Source organism: Ovis canadensis, chromosome 2 (assembly GCF_042477335.2).
Source record: "Ovis canadensis isolate MfBH-ARS-UI-01 breed Bighorn chromosome 2, ARS-UI_OviCan_v2, whole genome shotgun sequence".
Lineage (NCBI taxonomy): Eukaryota > Metazoa > Chordata > Mammalia > Artiodactyla > Bovidae > Ovis > Ovis canadensis.
The window spans coordinates 13,277,897-13,302,496 of NC_091246.1; the positions used below are offsets into that span (position 1 = coordinate 13,277,897).

Sequence of the window (24,600 nt, forward strand, 5' to 3'; positions counted from 1 at the left end):
CTTACCCCAAGGATCATGTATGTGGATGGAGCAAGGAGAAAATAATTACCAGCTTCTGGGGCAGGGAAGCCAGTGACAAAATTCGGGCTTCAAGCCATCCATCTGCTCCCTATGGTTAATATTTTGGTATGAGAGACAATTAAAGAAGGGCCACAGATCAGCTAGGAAAAGAGATGAAGGCTTGTTCATTCCTACAGGTAAACTTCAACATATTCTGCAGTGATTGATGGTAACACAATAGAAAGATTCCCTGAATCAAAAGGACGAAGACAGGTTAACAGGTGGCTCTGAGATGAAATCTCGCTGATGATCATTCATTTGCTTTAGAAGCAATTGTAGTATACTGTTCTTTTGTTCCTTCCAGATTTGGGTCTCTTAAAAGAGATCCAGTAGGTTGGATAGATTTTTTTTCTAACCCTAAGAACTTTCACCAGCGAAAAACTTGGTTCTCTTGCAGTATCAAAGACAGTGCAGAGCACTTGGCCTTGACTTTGAGATCTGGGAATATGAACAGTTTGCTTAGTAGGTTTCTTCCTTTTCTAAAATGCTGATATACTTGAAAAAAACAAACACACAAGCAAACAAACCAGAGACAGGAGTGTGTAAGTAAAGGGCAACCAGTGTTAAAAGGCTGATTCCAAGCAGCTTCCTTCATGCAAAGGGGGAAATCCAACCTGAGTGGCATACGTCAGGTGGCTGCCTAAGTGTCTGTCCGCCTCTGCCTATGACATGAGCGCGAGCAGGCTCTTCACTCCCAGTTATGGTGTTTTCCCCTGACACCTGCCCTTCAACACAAAAGGCATGCACAAGAGATACGGAGAGGGTGCTTCAAAATCACTCGTCTGGGCCACATGCAAAGTGATCCCTTAGTTCCTCCGTATCCCCACATCCCAGCCAACTTCCACCAAGGCTGCCGATATACAGTGTGAGATCGCACATACAGCCCTAAGCTTCAAGACGGTCACAGGCTCCAGAAAATACCTAAAGGTTAACTCCGTAATTTTAAGGAGGGCTCAAAGAAGGGCAGAAAGGGTCTTACAGGCTCAGAGAAGGAGCCCTAGTGGTGGAAACCTCAGCAGCAGCCAACAAGGGCCAGGCCCATTCCACTGTACAATACAGGGAACAGCCCAGAAATATTCCAGCCCCACAGAGGAGCTGGGTTAGCTTTCCAAGCAACTGAGGTACAAGCCCAGGTAAGAGGAGGCTGAGAGACACCAAGTGGGTCATTCGGCTGCCACAGGCACGTTCACTTTCTTTCTTTACCACTAAAATGTTCAGTATCTGGCTTCAACCCCAGAAATCCTTTCACTCAGCCACCTAGAATATGAAAGGCAGTTAATCAGCATGGAACTCCTACTGTGAGCCCCATCGTGTTCAAGTTTAAGGTGAGCAAAGAATTTATCATCCAAACTGGGGCACTTTTAAGAGGGAAAGGGGATGCTATTAATAATTACACGAGGATAAGAGGCAGAAACCAGGACTGTCCTGGGTCAACTGGGGCATATCCTCAACCAACCTGAGCTATTTCAGGGGAGGAGGTGGTTACCTCAATAAATGCTAAGAGACAGAAGCCAGCAGACTCCGAGGAAGTTGACATGGACCCCTGAGGCTGATCCCCAGGCTCCTGGCTGTGCAGGCTGTGGGGAACAAGGGCTCTTAAGTCCCTTACTAGAGAAAGAACCCACAGAGCTGACGACTTCCTTTGCGGTTGATGGGAACATCACATGCAAAGTTTTCAGAGTTGAGGGTAGCAGGGTAGCTGTGTGGTTTTTAACTGTCATTTTAAAAAGCTCTTTCCTGACAAACTGTACACACGGGCTTGGTAACAGCCCAAAACATATTGAGTCTTCTGAGCACTATGTACCATTTATAGGGATTGCCCGGAGCAAACACTGAAGGACCAGCCTTGTCATAGTTCTCTGCACCATCCCTGACCTTTTTGGCACCAGGGACCAGCTTCACAGAAGACACTTTTTCCATGGACCAGGGTCGGGCTGGGGGGATGGTTTCAGGATGATTCAAGTGTATTACATTTATTGTGTACTTTATTTCGATTATTATTACATTAACTCCATCTCAGATCATCAGTCATTAGATCCCAGAGGTTGGGGACTCCTGCCTAGAGAAATAACATCTATACAGAGCAGGCGAGCGATGGCTGTGGTCAGCTCCCTGGTGTCTGTGGGTGATTTCGAGGAGCTTATGTCCCTCTTTCTGTGTTCCCCCTGCGTGGTATCTTTCTACACATCCCATAGCTCATGTACAAGCTGTGCCAGTAGATTCAGACCAGAACTTGGCAGTAAAAAGACCCACTCTTGGCATGATCAATGTTTCTGAGAAATAAGACAAACCCCAACCCAACTCCAGGCATGTTAAAACCACACATCTGAAAATTGGTGCTGGCACCATGATGCTGGCCAGACAGCCACACACACATCAGAGCCTGATCCACGGTACCATACACCACGCCGACGTTCACCCCTGGATGCAGGAAAGAGGAAAGGAGGAGAAACTTACACTACTATCATCCATTCTCTCGCGCCTTTTAGATTTGTGTGTCTCATAGTCTTCCATGAGGGTCTGCATCAGATTCTTGGGCCGCTGCGATCCGGCAGCCTCTTCGGGGGCTAAGTCAGGCTGCAAGCTGGGACCTTCAGGTGTGGGGGATGGAGGAGGTTTGACTTTCTCTATTTTCCCTGAAACAAACAACACGAAGAGAACACCCTTTCTAATAAGCTTGTCTGCTCATGACGGCTTTCGGAAAGAAGAGAACGCTGGCAAAAAAGCAACCTGTGACATAGAGCGTGGTACCAGAACGATGGTTAAGTGCAGATCATTTTATTACAAGGATCCAAGTGCTTAAGGATTAATGTCACAAATGCATCCAACAAAGACCTCAAGGAAACTGGTTCTAAAGTCAGTTAGGCCAAAGAGACCTAGACCTGTCAAGCATTTCACAAATATATGTCAGGCAGACAGACAGACAGACAGATAGACAGACACTGGCTCTGGTTGTTTTGGGGGACATGTATTCTATTCGAATCTTAAAGACCCATTTCTTACAGATAAGGAAAACTGAGGCTCTGCAAAGGGAAGGCTCTGCTGAGTCACCAGGAGGCTGGCGATGGTAACCAGGTCTCCTGGTTTCCTTCCCAGGCTCTTTCTCTTCTATCAGAGGTCACCGATGGTCAGACGAGCAGCCCGAGATTTTTGTATGGACAGCAGGGGTTGTAAAATCCCTGAGTGAGAACTAAGCCTGTTCTTCCTGGTCTTACATCAATCTGCCGGCTTCACTTTTTACCTTACCTGTCATGGTCTTGAAAGCATTTAGGTTTGAGTTCCCAGATCTTAGGAATGAATGCCAACAACCGCAGGTTCAGTGTTGTAGGAAAGGGGTGTGACAGACTTGGGAAAGGTGAGGTTTCAGCTTTTGAGATGCCAAACAGGAATTCGCAGGATGAGATCAGGGCCACAGTCACAGTGGTGTGGTGACGTCAGGCATTGCCACTAAGACTGCCCGCATCCCACCCTCTAGGGAAAAGCCTTGCCCGGACTTCTGGCCCAGGTAGGAGTGGGTTTTATTGCCAGAGCCCAAACACACCTCTGAGAAGTAGCTTCAGGTTCAACAGTCATGATGTTCCCAACTATGCCCCTTGTGGGAGACACAGGGGCTGTAAACAAGGAACGCAGAGAAAATACACAAAATATATGGGCCTATTTTAAGCACCAAAGTTTGGAAACGACCAGGGGAGGTTCAAGACCCACTTGACCCACCTCCTGCAGACCCAGGATGAAGGTAGGTCATCTTTCTTTGCCTTACTCCCCAGAATGCCTGATGTAGCCAACCAGAATCACAAGTGAAGCCTGGGGAATGTGTCTCTATGTGGGTGGCTATAAGACTTTACCAGGCAGAGCTCCTTTGATGGGAGGCGGGAAGCCCCTCAGAGTTCAAGAAGCTTGGGTTTTAATTTCTGCTCTCCCATGAGCCAGCCATGAGGTTGGCTGTGGACAACCATGTTATATTCCCACTTTAACCTTGGACTGATCACTTAGGTTCTCCAAGTTTCAACTTCCCTAGCAAGGAAATGAGAATACAGGGAGACGCTGTCTTGGAAGTCCTTCTTGGAAGTCCACTCTAACTCAAAACGTTTTGCCATTCTATCAAATATATTTGGCAAGAAGATCAATCTTTACCGGTTTAAAAAAAAGTATATGACCAGCCCATTTGGCAATTATGTAGGAAATGATTTTTACTACATGGGCACCATTACATTAGTAACTTAATGAAACTCACTGCTTTGATCTCAATTACCCAGATCATTGGTAGAAAGTCTTTTGATATTAACAGTAAGGGTACAAATATTTGAAGGTCTTGAAATCCTCTGGAAACGGTTTCTATTTTTCATTATGAAAATCAGGGAATACTATCATGATGCCAATGGACTTATCAACTATATTAACATTTATCAAGATTTTACCACTCCCGTTTCATCTATGCTACCTTCCTGCCTTCCTCGCACCCCTCTGTACGAAAATATTTGAAGCAATCTCAGACCTCAGGCAATATAATTCTGGAATACTTAGTATGTATTTCTAAAAATTTTGATTAACTTTTATAACGAAGCTTTGAGAAATAATACAGCCCAGTGGCCAGCACGCAGTTCTAGAGCCAGTGTGCTTGGGTTTGAGTTCATTACTTAGCAGCAAAATACCCTTGGGCAAGTTACTTGTTTGGTTTTTTTTAAGTTTTTCTATCTCAGTTTCCTAATCTATAAAACTGGCATGTTGGTAGAAGTACCTACCTCATACAGTTGGTAAAAGAAGCAAATTAATATTTATAAAGTTAATCTTCGGAACAGTAAGCATCCAATGGAGTCTGGTTGTTATTTATTTGGAATCTTAAATAATAATTATGTCTATGGAGTAAGAATTAGCAATTTCCTAGGAAATTCTGCATAAAAATTTTGCAACTCTTTTAAAACTAGAAACAGATACCAAAAGATCAGGTCGGTTACTTTCCAACTGACCTCTCAAGAGGTCCCAATCATCTACTGGCCATTCCTCCAGTACTAAGCTCCTAGAAAGACAGTCTGTATTCATTGCCTCAAACTTCACCCCTCCACACATACACGATAGGACCCCTGACTCAGAACACTTTGTTTATACTTCTGTGAAAGCCTTTTTCACACACTGAGTAGCGTCACATCTGGTTGTTTAAGCTTTCCTTCTCAGTTAAGCTATAAAGTCACCTGAAGATAGGAACCATTTCAGTCGGGGGCTAAGAATCCCCTTGACTCATCTGAACATACACTCAACTAGAACAGGACCTTGTCTGCCCTGGTCTCCGCCAGATCCCAGCACCAACTGCGGCATCTGGCACAGGCAGGAGTTCATGGCTCTTGAATGAACCAGTAAGTCCACTGTGAAACACACATAGCGGCCACTAATTAAATAACCTGTGGACTGGGACAGAATTCCCAGTACAGAATCTGAGCAAAGAGCTTAAACGTCTTCACCAAAGCACATGAAATAAAACAATTGTGATCTACAGAACCACAGACACCAACAGCTTTGGAGTAACAACAAACACATTTATACAGCATTTCAGTGACAGGTTTCTTCATGTCATTTGATCCTTAAAACAACCCCAGGATGTAGTAATCAGGGCGGCTGTCATGACATCTCTGAACAGTTTAGACCCTGGAGGCTCAGATGCTTAACATCAGTCCAAATTATATTAGCTAGCAATAGTCAAGGTTAGGTCTGGAACCCAAATTGTGTCGATTGTTGCTAAATTATATAATTGGGTGTGTGCTGAAAGAGAATAACAGAGGTGAAAAGTTACTACAGAGAAGTGGTCGGCTATTAAACATTAAAGCCATTTCCTGCTCCTCTGTCCATGGGCCTTTCCAGGCAAGAATACTGGAGTGGGGTGCCACTTCCTTCTCAGTTTATTTCTTAGTATTCCAGCAAATCCATCCCTGAAGCCAGTTTTACCGGTTACAGCCACTAGAGGTCACATGGCTAACAGGAACCAAAGACTGCCTTAGTAGGCCTGCAGTGGCGGCTTCCAGAGAAGGTGGCTGGGACATCTGGGAGACAACAGGTTTCAGATAACCAAGCTCACGTCTGAGCCTCAGGAGAAGCAGTCACAGGTCAGGAGACACTGCACCCCACCCCCAGACCTCTGGTCTGGTTGATATCGGGGGAAGTCAGCTTGGTGGGGCTTCTCTGCTGTGGTCTCCAACCACCCTGCCTCTAGTATGGTTCCAACTAAGCCTGGAATTCTCACACCATCTTAGGAAACACACAGGTCATCAAAAACCTAGTTTGCAGCTCAACCAAGTTTTCCCCTTGATTTGTTCTTGTTCAGTTGCTAAGTCATGTCCGAAGCTTTGGGACCCCATGGACTGTAGTAAACCAGGCTCCTCTGTTCACAGGGTTCTCCAGGCAACTACAATGGGTTGCCATTTCCTTCAGGGGATCTTCCCAGACCAGGGATCGAACCCATGTCTCCTGCACTGGCAGAAGATTCTTAACCACTGAGCTACCAGGGAAGGCCCTTTTGCCCTTTGATCAGGATCGTGAAAAATGTCTCATGCTCATCCCCCAGTAGGAGACACTGCAGACACCACCGTTTGGGCCTCATGACACAAGCAAGTAACAAGTGATGCAAGTAATCTGTGGTACAGGCCTGAGAAGTCTCTCTCATCCTGGTCTACAGCCCTGGAAGGCCTCTTGAAATTCCTTGGCCCTTAGGACACAATTCATCAGGATCTTCAAACAGTGATGGTTATCTCTGGTGTGTGCTGGCATGTACCCAGATGCCACTACCCTCAGGCTCCATCTCCACTTGTCTCACCAAAACCTGTTCGCAGTCTGTTCAACTGAAGAAGGACTGAATAGCTGACAGGAGCTGCAAGTGTCCTCTATTTCAATGATAAACATTCTGCTATCTAGTTTCTTACCTGGGCAGAATACTCTACAAAACATTTCTCTTAAAGGAGCCCAGTGAGCATCCCTGGGATGTCATGTAGACCTCAGGGCACACCTGTGTTGGTCTTGGCCAAGAGCTGGTACCTGACATTTACAGAGCAGGGGTAATGTGAGTTTTACGACTGACATAGGAACCAAAAGAACAAAGCTAGATTGCAATTCGGAGTGGAGGGTAGAAAATGTTCTCAAGTTTACGTCATACACATGATTTTGTCCAAACTATTCCATCTAGAGTGATTTTAGATTTAAGCATTTAAAGGTGTTTGAGGATAAGCAGCTTCACTCGGCAGGATGATGCCAAAGCTGTGTTTCTAAAATCATGTCCCATTACCTTAGCTTTGTAAGATAGTACTCAATGCTGCAAACAGTCAAAAAGTCATTGGTCAAATAAATTTGAAACATAGTAAAGAAAGTTTTAAAGATAAAACAAGATAGATTTTCTTTACCAGAGGACTTCTCTAAAGTTTTAGTGCTAATATGATTGTGAATCTCTAGTTTAAGGATGGGTGTACAGCACTTCTCAAATTTATTTAATTAGAGAATCTCATTTCACAGAATCCCTATTAACATCTCAAGGAAAACAGTTTGGGAAATTACCATTCTATACTAGTTAACCATTAACCACCAATTGTAGGCACAAGTTCAGCTAATAATTAAGTATGGGCACAAAGCTTATGTATAAGAACTTTTATTACTGTTTGTTTGTTTATAATTACATATGTGGAACAACAAAAGCATCTGACTGTGGGACAAGGGTTAACTTAGTTATGGCTTATCCAGATGTTGGTGTATTATTTAGCCATAATAAATCATGTTTTAGTCTCTCAAATTTAAAGGAATAGTTACAGTCATGGAAAGATACTCAAAATACATTAAGACAAAAAGCGGATTACAGAAGCAGAAATACTGCAGGGGTTTAAGTGTACAGGCTCTAGAGCTGGAGTGCCTGGTTTAAATCCTAGCTCATTACTTACTGGCTGTGTAAAAGTTTAAAAAAAAAAGTGCACACATGACACATAGTAAAAACTAAACCAGGGTAAGATGAACAGTCTATGGTGGGCAGAATAAAGGCTTCCACAAGCATATCCAAGCCCTGATTTCCCAAACTTGTGAATATATTACTTTACATGGCAAAAGGACTTTGAAGGTGTGATTAAGTTAAGGGCTTTGAGATGGGAAGACTATTACTGATTATCCAGTTTGGTGAAAGTTAATCACAAGGGTCCTCATAAAAGAGATGGAGGAGGATCAGAGAGCAAGATCTGGAGATGCTATGCGGTTGGCTTTGAAGATGAAGGAAGAGATCACAAGCCAAGGAATGCAAGCAGCCTGCAGAACTGGAAAAGGGAGGGAAATGATCCTCCCTAAGAGCCTCTAGAAGAAACACAGCCCCACCAACATCTTGACTGTACCCCAGAATGACTATATTTTAATCTGCTTGAAATGCTAAAACCTAATACCACAGATTTTGTGGCTTTAACAGCAGAAATTATTTTTCATCCTTCTGCAGGCTGGAAGTGTGAGATCAGCATGGGCACCAGCATGCTCAGGTTCTAGTGACAGTATCCCTCCTATTGTGCAGGTGGCTAACCTTCCTGCCGTGACCACCCATCCCAGGCTCTCTGGTCTTTCTGTATAAGGGCATTAATACATCCTAAGTGGCCTCACCCTCATGACCTCATCTAACTCTAATTATTCACAAGGGCCCTGTCTCCAAGTACCATCACATCAGGGTTTAGGCCCTCAACAACTTGAGGGGGGCAAAATTCAGTCCACAGCTGACACATTTCAGATTTCTGACCTCGAGAGCTATAAGATAATAAATGTGTGTTGAGTCACTATGCTCTGTGCTGTGCTCAGTCATGCCTGACTCTCTGTGGACCCACGGACAGTAGCCTGCCAAGATCCTCTGTCCATGGAATTTTCCAGGCAAGAATATTGGAGTAAGTTGCTATTTCCTACTCCAGAGCATCTTCCAGACCCAGGGATTGAAAACTATCTCTTGCATCTCCAGCATTGGCAGGGGGATTCTTTACCGCTAGTGCTACCTGGGAAGCCTGTTAAGTCACTGTATTTGTGATCTGCTACAGCAATAGGAGACTAACACACATACAGACCTAATGTTATCTTCCACGCACATTAAGTGCATGCGAATAATTAGACAGGTAGTGGCTAGGATTACAAACCACTTTTACCTTTATCCTTTGTTCTCCAGATTTTTTCTGCAATAAGCATGAATTAATTTTAAATTATATAACAAGCCAGAATTTTTTTCCTCTAGGTATTACTACCCATGCTAAGAAGAGTAGATAAAGTTGAGGCTTTAACCTTCATGGACTAGGCAGATCCAGGAGCTCTTGTGTCTCACCAGGCAGCACAGGCCCAGGGGAACCCCTGGGCTAACCCCTCCTGGAGGCCTCAGAGAAGCCCTGGTCTTGTCTGCGTGACATGGGAGACAGACTGAGGAGCAGAGGGGGCAGCAGAATGTCACTCCCAATTTGTAAATGCTGTCTCCCATGATGCGTGGAAGAAAAAACCAGGAACCATGAATTTGTGTTTCTGTTTACTATAAATAGTTAAGACACTTTCTGGTCCAGAGAGAGTGAGCCACGCCTTGACTTGCTTCTGGCTTTTCCAAAGAAGATGGATTTCCCTGTGCTGATGGGAGAAGAGAGAAAACCCCACAGTTCCTCCCCATCAAGGGAACCAGAGTGGAGGCTGCATGTCCTGGGTACACAGGTCCTGCCTTTCCTGATGGCCCACACTCTCCCTCTTCAGGAACTAACTTCAGGACTAACTTCTATGACGCCAAGACGGTGGAGTCCTAATGTTTAGAAAATTATTTCAGTCAAATATTAGCATTCTGGTGAGTATCATATTCTATATACATGGCATCTGACGTCTTTAAAATCAAAGATCCTTTGTTTCTACATTTCTCAAAAGAAAAGAGAAAGCCATCACCCACTCTTATTTAAAAATCAAACCGAACAAAGACGCCCACCAAATAACATGCCTTGGCCCAAGCCTCCTTCAATGATCTCCTTTCTTCATGGAGCCTAGGGGTGCGCTTGCAAACATCTAAACGACTCACAGATCACCAGAAAGAAAGAAGTCCAGACTTAACATTTTGCAATTCCATTTCCTCCCAGTACAAGGGAATATCCTGCCTGTTGGATCCCACTGGCTTGTATGGTTTCAGCTGTGACCCACACACCCTTGCTCCTTTCATCTCCTCCTTTGAAGGCCCCAGGAGTGGGAGAATGCGATGATATGAATCTTCATACTAGAAGTCTAGCTCAGAAATGAGAAATATCCCTATCTGCTGATACAAGTCTCAGAAACTTCCAAATATTACTACTTCAAGGTAAGGAGGGATGAGTTGCGATGAGCTGTCATTTCTCTGAATGGAGCTGGAAAAGGAAAACTGGAGAAGGAAAGAGTTTTGCATCTCTAGGGCAAATATAGTTTAAGACCAAAAAAAAAGAAAAAAAGTTTAACTAAACCAGTAAGAATGAAAATCATGGTAAGTAGCAATTCCTGGACCAAGATCTTTTGGTTAAACACATTTCTACCAACATGGTGAGCCTGGCTCTATGAAGAAGATGACAACCACCCCCTGAAAGAAAATATTTTCATGGTGATTTATAATTTCATTCTCACCCAACATGCTTAATAATGGCCTTTGTTTTTTGAAATCACAGGTGACTACTGAAAGCTAATTGTGAACTCAGATGTTATGAGAGAAACTAAATCTAAGGAAATAATGATGAATACTTCTCAGGACTAGAAAGCAATTTTATAAAGCATGCTGTGCCATTTATGTCAGGCTCCCAATAGCTACTGAATAACTCTTAAGTAACTCTGTTAAAAGTTTTCTAAGTCTTTTCCTAAAACATAAAAACTGCAATAACAACAAAAATAATAATAATCCTAATGGGAAGCCTTTTGTGCACTGACTGTATGAACTTATTGATGAGGCTGATGCTATTTTATTCCCATTTTACTGGTGAAGAAACTGAGATTTAGAGAGATGAAGTAAGTAAGTTACACAGCTAACAAGAAGTGGAATCAGGATTTAACCTTTAGAGATGAATCCAGAGAAATGACTGTTACACTTAAGCACACAATTCGCCTTGCCCATCTTTAGTATGAATTTATATTTGAGTAATGAGAAATAAAAGACGGACTGAGGACACTGTGATGTCAGATGCATACAACTTTTGGGGAAACCTTTGATGTTTACCAAGTCATGAGAAATAAAACACCATTACAGGTGATATGGATGTATTCCCCAGGGCTCTAAAGGCCAGTCCGGCACACACTTTCCATGACCGCCCCGGTCCTCCATCCTGTAAGTAGTAAGTAGTTTATTCACAAAGATGAACTGGATCCGAAATGCCAGTCTCCCTAGGGAAGCCCATGGCAAGTCGCCACAGTTAGTATGAAACTGTCATATCCTGCCCTAAAAGCCAACTGTCATGACGGCTATCTTGCTCCCAGGCCTGGCTGAGATGAAATCTAGCTCCCATTTCTTATGAGGCATTAGAGCAGGAGTTTTACAAGAATTAGGTCCTTTGATTCATCTCTTCATTCTCAGCTCATGACCGCATATTGATTTGCATGTGACTGAGTCTGAATCTTTGGAAGCAGCTCTAACTTGGAGCACAGAGTAGCCAGACTCAGGAAAAGGACCACTACGTGGTGTCCCCAGCAAGGCAGGGGACAACCCAGACAACCCTGGGTATACCAGAAGCCCCGGCACAATCAGTGGTGACAGCAGAACCTGCTGCAGAAGGAAGTGGCGGGAAGTGTTGTTCTTTTCCAAAGTTCTACGATCCGGAAGCCATGACCACAGGCTTGTCACAGAAGAAAGACCAGAGTCTGTATCTTCTCAGAAGTGAGGCTGACGGGTTTAACCATGGCAGTGGCCTTTTTAAACCACTGAAGGCAATGTCCAAAAAGAACTCTGAATTCTGTAACTTGAGAAGTCCTGATTTCACCGCATACCTTCATCCCTTGCCAAACACTATTTTGATCTAAACTTTCTTACCAATTCCTTCCCAAATGGCATGCATTTTTTTTTTTTTAATGAACCTATCTGCTGGGTTCAGATACAAAAAAATACAAGGAGTTTCTGGTTCAAGGCAGAAGGAACAATCTTTTTTTTTTTTAACTTTACAATACTGTATTGGTTTTGCCATACGTTGACATGAAGGAGTAAAAGAGAACAAAAGCAGAGAGGAGACATGGTGTTCAACGAACACTAGTAAATGAATTTGGTCAGCTCCGGCCCCACTTTGTCAGAAGTGTTCAAGCAATGGCTGCTGCTGCTAAGTCACTTCAGTCGTATCCGACTGTGTGCGACCCCACAGACGGCAGCCCACCAGGCTCCCCCGTCCCTGGGATTCTCCAGGCAAGAACACTGGAGTGGGCTGCCATTTCCTTCTCCAGTGCATGAAAGTGAAAAGTGAAAGTGAAGTCGCTCAGTTGTGTCTGACTCTTAGTGACTCCATGGACTGCAGCCTACCAGGCTCCTCCATCCATGGGATTTTCAGGCAAGAGTACCGGAGTAGGGTGCCGTTGCCTTCTCCGGTTCAAGCAATGGAGTGAACTCTTATTCCCACTCATCCTCAGATTAAGAAATAGATTCCTTGCTTGAGTTCCCATTCCTTTCAGGCAATGAGCCTCTCTCTGGAGTGAATGACTGAGTTTTCTCCTGGGCATAAACGTTCAGGAAGAACTCACAAGAGCAGCCAGGTTAGACAGCTGACGTGGACGATGTTAGTCCCTAAGCCATGTGCTTAGATCTTGGGACAGAAGCAGCAGTTTTCCCTACTGTAATTTGAAGCACTGGAATTAAGTTCTGAAAGCACAAAGGAACCATCCTAGGTCACTAGGGTAGCACTGTCTCATGGCCTCTGCAAGAAAATTCATCCACCTAGACCACTGGGAGCAGAGGGCTCCAGAGCAATCGTGGCTCCAAAAGGAGAGGCCGGAGAACCCAAGAGAAAGCAGGGGTTAGCCCTGAGCCTGGGAGAGGGTAGAGGAGACTTGAGTGGAGAGAGGGACTGTTACCATGCACCTAACAGACCCCAGAGGCAGACGAGCAGGTCCAGCAGAGGGCAAGAGGTATACAAAGACTAAGGCCTCTAAGTCAAACAAGCCTGAGCTTGAACCTGGCTTTTCTACTTGCTAGCTGGGTGACCTCAGGCAAGTGGCCTAATCTCTCTGGGCTTTGTTACTGCAAAGGGAATACTACTACACATTAATGACCTCTTAAGGGACAATTCCAACCCCCTCCCCGGCCCCACCCCCCCAAAAAAAATTTTATCATAACTTCTTTGGCAACAAAACCTGATACGAACCAGCATGAGCTTCTTCTTGGTCTTTACTGATTCCACTTAATAGAACTAACTCAGTTCCTAAGTTTCACAACAGAAATTGAATTTGATGACAGGTGCTGCCTTGGACCTTACTGGGTATGTTAAATATTATTACATGCATTGAACTGCTTTTCTAAGTAATAGTATGTGCACTTTGTGGCCTTTCTAAAATAAGAAAAATGTGGATTATATCTGGACAAATATGGAATATACTCTCAAGAGTTTGGATAATTTGGATTCTATCTTAGAGGGCTGTTGGGAGGATTAAATGTGAAAATGAAAAGGAGTAAACTGTGTATGAAGGAGTGAGAACAGTACTCAACGTTAAGGTCTTGGTGAGTTGGAGCTACCATGACTAGGCTTGTATCACCAATGAGTGTTCAGGGAACATGTTGGTAGATATAACTGTCTGTAGGACACTACGTTCAGCTTTAGAACCTTTATACAAGGACTTCCCTGGAAGTCCAGTGGTTAAGGCACTTCCACTGCCGGGGACATGGGTTTGATCCCTGGTTGGGGAGTAAAGATCCCATATACCTTGTGGCAAGGTCAAATAAACAAATAAAATTGTAAAACAAAACAAAAAAAAAGAACCTTTACACAGTCAGCTGGGCCCCTGCAAGTGGCACAATTTGTACTTGCCAGCAGGACAGGGAAATACTAGGCACTCCTGAAGGACAGCCCTCTCTTAGCTGGACCTGGTGGGGAATACTTCCATCAGTCACCCACACAAGATCTTCTACTCTGTGGAGGACTGGGGGCATCTCAAGTGAGGCTCATACAAGGAGATCAAATGAGTCAATCCTAAAGGAAATCCACCCTGAATATTCAGCGGAAGGACTGATGCTGAAGCTCCAATACTCTGGCCACCTGATGTGTAGAGTCAACTCATTGGAAAAGACTCATGCTGGGAAAGATTGAGAGCAGGAGGAGAAGAGAGGGCGGCAGAGGATGAGACGGTTAGATAGCATCACCAACCCAATGGACATGAATTTGAGCAACTCCAGGAGATAATGATGGACAGGGAAGCCTGGAGCACTGTAGTCTATAGGGTTGCAAAGAGACATGACTTCGCAACTGAACAACAACAAGTGAGACTCAACCTAATCCAGCTCTGTTTATCGTGGAACAAGGCCACCAAGCTCTGCTACATGAATACTGTGCTGATATAAATACTTTTTTCCACCTAGGACATTTTCTTTGTGACAGTGGAAGATAATGAAGGAAAAAGAAAAATACCCAATCCAAAAACTTTATAATAATAAAATGATAATCACACATGCAATCTTAATTCAAACTGACCACAGAAGTAAAAACCCTCGGAAATCTTATTTTTATAAGATGTATAACTATTACATCTTTCCACATATTAAAAGACCTCAACAGACAAGTTGTGGGACTCCATATTCATATCTTTGCCATGACCGCTATCCAGAATGTCCTACCGGGCAAACTGTCTGACTTGGTAAATCAATTCAATACCTGGCATGAAAATGCAAACTAGTTCAAAAAACTATGCTAATCATCACCTAACTAACTGGGTTTCTCTGGCCTGCCAAGAACTGGGAAGTGAAATCAGGATATCTAATAATAGACATGGCCCTAAAAAGAGAACTGTCTGTTAACACCCTTCCTATGAAAAGACATTTTGAAAAGGTCCTGACTGTAACGTGAGTAAAATGTTTGGGTTTCCCTCCCAAACTCATTGCTCAGGGGTGTTTTACGGCAGTGTGGGGATTACACCTTCAAATCAGGCTTGAGCACCTGCTGAAGAGCTTCCTTTATTATCTAAGTACCATCCCTCATCTTGGGAGCATAGCTTCTCTCATAACCCAGGGCACTCGTCAAAACGGTGGCAGGCCTTTAGACCTACGTATAAAAGAAGCCCGTGGGACAGGCTCAGGAGAGCGGAATGACTTTTAAAATCCATCAATTCCCGAATGAAGGCAGGACAGCTTTAGTGGTGTAGAGATAATCACCCCTTTGAAAAATCCTCCCTGGCTTCCCACTGACCACAGGATAAAGTGTATCTTCACTGTCTGGCTCCAAATCAACTTTCTTTTGTTTTGTTTTATATCTCTTCCTTTAACCCCCCTAGCTTCATTTAAGCACCTCAAATGTGCTCTTCCTTTGGGGCCTCCCTAAGGGCCCTTCCTTGTGACTGGAACATCCTCTCCCATTCCCTGAACAAAACTTCCAGGCCTTCAGTTCAAAGCTTAGATGGTAGTTTCAAGAGAAAGGAAGACTTTCGTTACCTTCCCTATAAGGTGGTCTTCCTTGCCCCATGCTAACACAGGTCTCCACGCTTCTCTGTGATGAAACAGCTATCTTTGCTGGATGCTTCTATTACTGAACTAAGATCCCTGACAGTGGGGACTTTATCCGCCTTTTTCATTTCTGTATGAACAAATGGCACACAAACCCTATTTAAACTCTTCTTCCTTTAAAAATCACATAAGAGGGACCTTCCTAGCAGTCCAGTGGTTAAGACTTCGACTTCCAATGCAGGGGGTGGGAGCTCCATCTCTGGTTGAGGAGCTAGATTCTATAGGCCTCATGGTCAACAACCCCCAACACAGAAATGATATTGTAACAAATTCAAAAGACTTGAAAAATGGTCCACATTAAAAAAAAAAAAAAGCTTTAAATAAAAAAACCACATAAGAACCAAGGAGATTAAATTTCCGTAAAATTTCTCCTAATAATTCATCTTTGAAAGTGATTATATACTTTTGAAAACACAATCCCATCATATTCCAGTCTCAAAAGGGAAGAGAACCAAATGCAATAACAAGTATCTTTTAGATTCCAACATGTCACCAGCCTAATTTCTACTATAGGAGATGTTAAAAAGTGTATTTTTCATCACTTAATATCAAATTGTCACTATGAGTCACGCAACGAACTGGCTGAATCACCTCTAATGGCATGAAACATAGAGTAATAGAGCAGGGACTCAGCAACATCTCCATTCACAAAACCAAAACTGGAGTTCTGATCCTGACCATGAATGGTCCAGTTTGGCCGCTCAGAGTGATGTGTCAGCCTCCTTCCTGATCACGAATTAAAAAGCTGGCTGGCCAAACAATCTAAACATTTCCAGGCATGGATAGAAAAAAAAAATTGCCTTTTGCCTTCAGTTTCTTTCAATCCATGTTGTAATTCTGGGAAGTCCTGCCGTCTACTTTCAGTGTTCTAGAGGAAAGTGTTGAAATGTCTTAATTTTTGTTTGTGCGCTAGAAAAATATGGAAGGAATACGGTAAGGGGTTCAGTTAAGAGGTGGAGAGGAGACAACTGAAAATACCACTGAGCATATGCAATGTACAGAAGGTTCTAGGTAAGTGCAACAGCTGTAACTGATCAGAGAGCCATGGAATCTGCCTGCCTGCCGTGTGAGCAGAAGTTGCTGAGGTGCCTGCAAAGATGTCCTCCATTAGTGAGACTGCAGGCTCTTATGGAGGTCCTTTACAATCACACTCTTGTGATGGTAGGCTCCCTAGATTGGGCTGAATTCAAGTGGTACCGAAGCTTTTTCCAAGATACCATATAGAATGCCCAACTGCCATCTCTGTGCCAACCCAGCCCACAAGAATTTGAAGTGAACTTGACAAGCAAGGACCTTTAGGGAAAACCAGCAAGTCACCATTAAGCAGAGACCAAAAAAACCTCCCCTGAAAGTTTTCTTTGCCTCACTCACTCACTCAGTTGCCTATTACCCTGTAACTTGAAGGAATTAAAAAACATATCAGGAAAGTCACCATGCTATTCCTCTTCCTGCTCCCTCCCCTTTCCTTCCTGAACAATTTAGTCCAAAAGCCATTAGGTGGAGCTGATTGAGACAGGTTTCTGCAAGGAGTCGGGGAGGAGCCACAGTGGCCCAGAGTGTTGTGTGGGAGCCAGAGCAAGGTGGGCAGGGAGACGGGTGACCCAATATAGGGTGCTGGGGTCCAAGATGGGTGAGGAACATGCAGGGGACAGCAGTGGCTACCTAAAAAGTGGTGTTGGAGTCGATGTTTGGTGAGGAAAACAATAGATTGGTTCCAAAGGGGGGGACTGATCAAATAATAAATATATGAAGAATAATAGGAACCAGGTATCTTGTTGTCAAGGAGAAGGTTACAAATCTGCAAAGAAAGAAAATGAACCATGTGGTATTAGATTAAAATTAAAGGTATCAGGGTGAGGTCATGGTTTTCAGTAGGTAGGTAGATAGGTAGGTAAGATAGGTAGGTAGGCAGATAGATCAATTAATTGATATATCAATAGACAGAATTCTGACCATTCAGAGTGCCTGGGAGCAGTGCCTATCTAATAGCAGTGAGCACACCAAGCACCCAGATCGTGGTTTCTAAATACCAGTAAAAATACCACCATTTTCCACTAACAAGAACTAGTGCTCTTTATCGAAAGGGTTGATTTCAGGGTCAGGAAAGTATAAAATGAGACTGGAACATTTTGCAGCACCAGAAAGTAAAGATATGCCCAAAGAATCATGGAGACATGTCAAAAGGACACTGAAGTTAGCTTGAAAGGGCTCCTGTGAACTATATTTGAGTAATTAAGGATAACAATAATAACAGAAATGGATTATAACCTACTAAATATAACAGGAATCCACGAGACCATCTGTTATGGAGAGGAATGAAGATTACATACATAGAACCAAAGTATTTCCCCACAGAATACTTGTTAATCACAAAAAGAAAAAGTAACTTTACTGTGTAGAAGCCTGGGAAACACTCCCTCAATCAAGCCATCAAAATCAGTATTAAGTGAAAAAAATTAACATCTGCCCCTGTAATGGGACAAACTGACACACTGTCCTACCTGATTGAATACTGTAAGAATTAGCAGCAGCTCTGTGTTATTCCTACCCAAGATGCATAACCCGAACATAATCACGTGAAAATATCTGACAAACTCAAACCGAGGGACATTCTACAAAACTGGGGGTGATCGAGCATCATGTTGGCAGCTTAAACATTTCTGAATAAAAAAGATATTGGTACTTCACCAGGGGACTTTCCTTTAGCTTCGAGATTGTTTCAAAATTTAAAGGTTAATATGGAAAGAGTTAACTTGTGTCATTATAGATTCGATCTTGATTAAGGAATCAAGATGGGATTAACATCTGGAAAAAGAAGAAAAGGAGAAAGATAGTGCTAAGTCGTATCCGACTCTTGCGACCTTGTGGACTGTAGCCTGCCAGCCTCCTCTGTCCTTGGGATTTTCCAAGCAAGAATACTGCAGTGGGTTGCCATTTCCTTCTCCAGGGTATCTTCCCGACCCAGGAATCGAACCCAGGACTCAAGCATTGCAGGCAGATTCTTTACCAACTGAGCTACGCGGGAAGCCCAAGGTCTGAAGAGACCAAGCTAAATACAATACTTATACGGCAAGGCAACACTTCTGAAATTCTCTCCAGTGAAGGAATAGTTTTTCTGCCCAATCCATTATGGACCAATACTTTTAAAAAAAAACACAAAATCCTACACTTGGATTTGAAGAAAGTACCAAATTGCTCCAAGAGTTTTCAAACTCTTTACCAATGTCTGGACTGATCTTAGCAGGGACCAAGAATAGTCATAAATGAGCTCAGACCACACTTTGAGCAGCCCTTCTCTATGGCAGGATGTGTGGTGCCCCACGTAACATCATATCCAAATGGGAAATAAAAATTACTGTAAAATAAAATAAAAATCACAGTTATCCATAATGGTAGCAACAATAGTTATCACTGAAATTAACATCAACCATCTATACAAAATATTCAAGATAGGGAACTGTCCAAGCAATGGAAGGAGATTAGAGGCTTGTCTTTTACACAGAGAACTCAACTTCTCCAAACGGGTCACAGAACACAAATAGATGTGATGACCTTGATTCCAAAGTAATTGCTTTATGGTGATTTAAGGAAAGACAAATCCCATTATACAGAAGATGGACAGAAACATCTTCTATGGGTCAATCTGCAATACCAACCCTTAACTGTCATTGCTGGGAAGAGACTCAGCATCCAGAAGGAGTTAGGAGAAGACATTCCCAAACTAGATAGGCTTGATTTAACTGCAGATACAGAGGGTCAAGTTACTAACGTCAACACAGTCCACACAACGGCCAACTCTAGGTCGGCACCACACATAGTCTAGCTCAACCAAGAGAGAACAACAAACAGAGAACAATTCTCCATATTACAGGAAGACCAGAGCGGAAGGACAAGAAAGGAACCATTACACCCTCTGGGAAACGGCGAACACCATCCAGGCTCAAGGGTCTTCCAGAAGACACTCTGACATCCCCATTGTGTGTCTCTGAACACTGGGATCCCCAGACCAGTGTCTCCCTGACACTGAGATAGCCACGCACAGAGATGGCTCCACACAGAACACCGTAAGCTGGAATCAACACCACCGATTTCTGCAGCAACTGTCTCTGGTCTGCGACACTTCACTTACCTGGAGCAGTTTTGTAGCACGACGTTCGGGAGGGCACTGATGGGGCGTTCTTTGCCTTGGGGCTCTGGGTACTCTGCAAGACTTGTCTCTGCCGCTTCAGCTCCTCTTCCCTTTCCTGGGCTGCTCGGATCTCTTCTTCAATCATGGACAAAGTCCGCTGCTTTCTGGACCTTAGCTTGAAGGGCCCAACCATTACATCGGACTCCTGAGTGGCCAGGAGCGAGGCTGTGCTTCTTAACTCAGCTGCTTCCGAGTACTTGCTGAAGTAGCTCCCTTCTGGTCTGGTCTCCTCCATGTTTATTGGGCCACTGGGCTGTACCACCGGCAGTGGCTGGGAGGGCCCCCTTTCCCTGAGCGCCCTGTCTTCAGTAGACAGAATCTTTGGCAATACATCCCTTTTCTCTTGAACAGGGGAGGACACCTGAGGTGGTTCAAACATGCTCTGAGGCTTCTCTGAGCTGGGAGCCTTGGGGCTAGCTTTCTCTTGACTTGTTTGAGGTCCCTGTTGTTCTGGTCCACCTTTGGTGGTTTCAGACCCAGCTCTGTCCACTTGCTCGGCGATGGCTTGTTGAATGGCATTCTGCACCAGGAGACCAGCCTGATATTCCAAGGGGTCATCAACCGACGCAGAGTCTCCCAGCGTGGACAAAGGGGAATAGAAACCATGATCACTGAATGACTTGGAGACCCCTTCTCCTCGGCCCTCTGAGGGGTTGTCAGTCTGGGGTGTCTGGGGCAGAGAAAAATCGGCCAGTGAATTCTCCTGCAGGGCATTGGTTGTCTCATTGGAGGCCCCACTGTCACTGATATTGTCCATGCTGAAGTCATTGGACAGGGTCTCCAGGACTGTGGTGTCCTGGGATCTCACCGAAAGCTCATCCAAACCAGAGTCCAGCTCCTCTTGAGTCAAAGAGACATTGACTGACCTTGAAAACTGATCCAAGATCCCAGGATCGTCATCCTTGACCACGGTGAGGACAGCCCGAACACTCGTGAACTCACTATCGTCTGCCCACAGTTTGGATAAGGGCCCGCGTTTAGAGGGCTCACTGTACGGCCCTTCCTTTCCCTGGGGAGCTGTGCTGCCCTGGGCCCCTCCTCCAGAAGACTGACTCTCTGGGGCACAGTGGGCTTTCTGCCCCTTGGCTGCTGAGGAGTCTTCAGGAGGTGCCCCAATAGAAGCTGGTCTGGAGATGGTCAGTGTCTTATCTGAGTTGATGGACCCCAGAGGTTTGTAGAAGGGCTTGATGGAGAAGAGCCTGGGTGTACTCTGGCCCCTGGCCACTGTCTGCCTGGAATTCTCCATCTGCTGGAACTGTTTGCGCGCGGCGGAGAAGTCTATCTGCTCCGTGACGATGTCCTCCTTTGGGTGATCAGTGACAGAGGGACGCTCCCGTGAGGATGCGGGCGCCGTGCAGAGCTGCGGTGGGGGCTGCTGCTGTTGCTGCTGCTGCTGCTGCTGCTGCTGTTGCATCAGCAGTTGCTCCTGCTGTGCCCTCCTCTCCTTGCGCTCCTTGTACTTTTTGTGTGACTCCAGATGTTCCTCATCCAGTTGCTCCTCGATGGTCTTCTCCTGCGGAGGGTTCCACCATTTTGCGGCGATGCCGGGGTTCTTCTTCACGGCCTGACTCCGGATGAGTTCCCGCCTCTCCTTTTCCAGCTCCAGCATCTCTTCCGAAGGCCTCACTTTCCTGACACGGTACTGTTCCTTCTCACTCTCATCGTCCTCGAACAGCTTGGAGGGCTTCTTGTCCTCATGGAAGGCACGCAGCTCGAACTTGGCTTCCTTCTTGAGCGTGGTGAGCGTCACCTCCCCGTCCCGGGAGGAGCACCGCGAGCTGGTGGAGGAGCTGGGGCTCACGGGCACCTGCAGGCTGTCCCCCAGTACGTCTCGGGGCTGCTCAGGGGGGTGGCCGTTGGCTCTTCTGCCCTCGGCCATGGTGTCAGAGTCGCTCTGATGGAGCTCCAGGTGCGGAGGAGCCGGTCTGCCAGCGGCCCTCTCGGTGGCTTCCGGCTGGACAGCCGCGGGGGCGGGCGGGTTTGGGCTTCCGGCCAAGATGGCTGCTGCAGGCTCCGGGGAGGATGTGCCGTTGTAGGTTCCGTCCACAGTGGAATCACAGCAGTTGGCCTCCAGCACCTCGTCTAGATATCGGATCTCTCTGGCCACGTCATTATCCAGAGATTCGTGGTGATCAGCAAGGAGGCCATTGTGGGGGGTGGAGTAGAAAGGGGAGGGGTGGTCCATGGAATGTGGAGTCGAGGTGATTCCGGGAACACTCTTACATTCTGCCACAGAGACCTCAATTTCCATGTTCTTGTGATCTGGGGGAAGAGAGCTGGTGATAGACTCCAGGGCTTTGGCACTACAGTTGTCTCTCTCGTGTTTTAGCCGGGTATCATCCTCAGAAAGCTCGGGAGGCTTCTGGAATAAAGAGAAAACAGAAATCAGAGTTAGCGACCTCATTGCTTATGGATGTGAACCTGAGACATGAGCTGGTAATTAACTGGAAGGAAAACGGAACAACAATGGCAGAATCTTTTGAATAGAGGTTTATTTTTTCTAAAAAGGCCTTCTTCATATATTCATTTTGTTAGAGTAACAAGTACCTAAACTTTCTTAATTTTGTAGGTTCCATTTTGCTTACCTGGTATCCAGAAAATTTTCATTAAATGCTAGTTCCATTTTTACATTTAAAAGTAAATTGGTATTTGGATCATCTGATGACATTGCTCAAATAATTTCTGAAGTGGAAAAGATTAAGTATCAATTGTACCAGAACTTTTCAACATATTTCATGGCAGATTTCTGCAGAAATGTTAATAAAACTATTTGTAACGTCCCCAACTATAAAAAAAGAAGGCCCTTTTGCAGGAACCAATCTTGAAAACATGATTCTCTGCCAGATGTAATGCAATTATTCTGTAGACAGGAAACTTTTAGGAAAATTTTTCCAAAATAAAATACTGGAAAACAGTAAATCTCTTCAATGGCCCCTTGAGAGCTACAGTATCCCACTGCATGGCAGTAATTGACCATGTGCATTATAAACACGGACCCAAAGCCACTGACTCACACAGTTCTGTTCCCTGGAACAACATCAAAACAATGCTCCTTAGTTAAGGAGTGAATGTTGCTTTGAAAGGCTAGACAACACCACCTCCCATCTAGTTCCTAAAATGCTTTATATGTGACAGCTCCAATTTTGTGGTTAAATAAGAAAACTGTATCTTTTTAAATGTTTTTAAATGCATCATATTTTTCATTAGTTATCTATTACATGTCAGTTTATTTGGCATTAGTTAAGATTAATTTTCAAACTGTAGGATCATATTTTTTCATACCAAAGGTCTCTGGTTTATCTCAGAAAATTCAGCGGTAAGTTGTGAGCTTAATTTGAGTTCCCCTCAAGTACTTCACTAATACTTTTGTCAGCTCTGTTTCATGTTTTAGGTCTAGAGGGTACCTGCTGTTATTAATATAGTGCAAATTGCAATATTATATAATTTTCCTTTATTTAAACATTATTAAAGACTTAGAACACACTATTAAAACACCACCTAGGATAATCCTCAGTGGATTCATCTCAGAATTCTTTCAAGAAACGTGATGATTATGGATTTGTTCATAAAATCTAGAAAAAACATGGAAGTTCATGCTATGTGCTCTGCATTGCTGTCAGAATGTTGAGAAACTCTCACCGGTCAACCATGAACCAAGGTTATCCACAAACTGAGGAGGGCTTCCTTCACTGTTTCCCACCTTCTTCTTTACACTTAATCAGTCAAATAATATGTATTCCTTCTTCAATAACAGACAATAATAATAAATATTCCTTCTTTGTCAAAACTTTCTGGTTTCAAAGGACCTTCCACTCTTGATCTGGTCTTTGTCAAAGTCTGATACTTAAGATTTATAATCTCTACTATCTTTATTTGGGACCACCGTTAACTAGTGGCTCTTATCTTAGCTCACTCACTCAGTCCTATCTGATTCTTTGTGACCCCATGGACTATAGCCCATCAGGTTCCTCTGTGCATGAGATTCTTCAAGGCAAGAATACTGTAGTGGGTTGCCATAACAGGAGACCTTCCCAACCCAGTATCTCCTTCCCAAACCTGTATCTCCTGCATTAGCAGGCAGATGCTTTACCCCTGAGCCACCCTTTGGAATGAACTAAAAAGACATGACAAAGACAACTGCTACTGTCCCTTAAAGAACATTAATTAAACATTCTTCTGTTAAAGTGATTGTCAGTAACTTCTACGTCATTTAAGAATTACAGGAAATTTGAATGCGTGAAACTAATTGGCTGCCATTCAAACATCAGGAAAACCTAGGTCAAAATTAGCCTGCTCCATGGAAAGCTGAGCAACAAAAAGAGACACAGTACTGCTATGGTGAAAATCAGACTGCCCATGACGCTCCCACCTGCGGCTTCACTTGGCCAACGATTCACTGCTAATGTTTTCATGGGAGTAAGTAGAGCTTTCCTTCTATCCCTTTGGCTTTGGGGAGGGAAAATAGGTAGGAAAATAGTAGGAAGCTGCTGGGACTGAAATATGGTAAAAAATACTCCTCTACTGAAACAGAAAACACTTTACAATAGTTGACATGATAAGAAAAAGGGCACTGTGACACTGAAAGAAGCAGAAAGGCATATAATTAATTCTATAGTTCAGTTAGTCATAGATTCATTCATTTAAAATGCAGGAGGCTTATTCTTTAGGGTCATGATGAAATTAGCAGCAACAATAAGTTCCAGGA

General features: G+C 44.1%; 1 protein-coding gene across 8 annotated transcripts in view; it reads right to left on the reverse strand.

Moving 5' to 3' along the window:
- The window catches only part of PALM2AKAP2 (PALM2 and AKAP2 fusion), a 513,846-nt gene that overhangs the window by 12,126 nt on the left and 477,120 nt on the right, over positions 1-24,600 (reverse strand). For 7 of the 8 annotated variants that reach the window (XM_069575463.1, XM_069575460.1, XM_069575462.1 and 4 more), the window contains 2 exons: positions 19,836-22,257; positions 2,518-2,696 (listed from right to left, as the gene is read on the reverse strand). In XM_069575463.1, coding sequence (XP_069431564.1) covers positions 2,518-2,696; positions 19,836-22,257 — 2,601 coding nt within the window. The remainder of the gene's footprint in view (positions 1-2,517; positions 2,697-19,835; positions 22,258-24,600) is intronic. The other variant, XM_069575461.1, reaches the window with a different exon arrangement.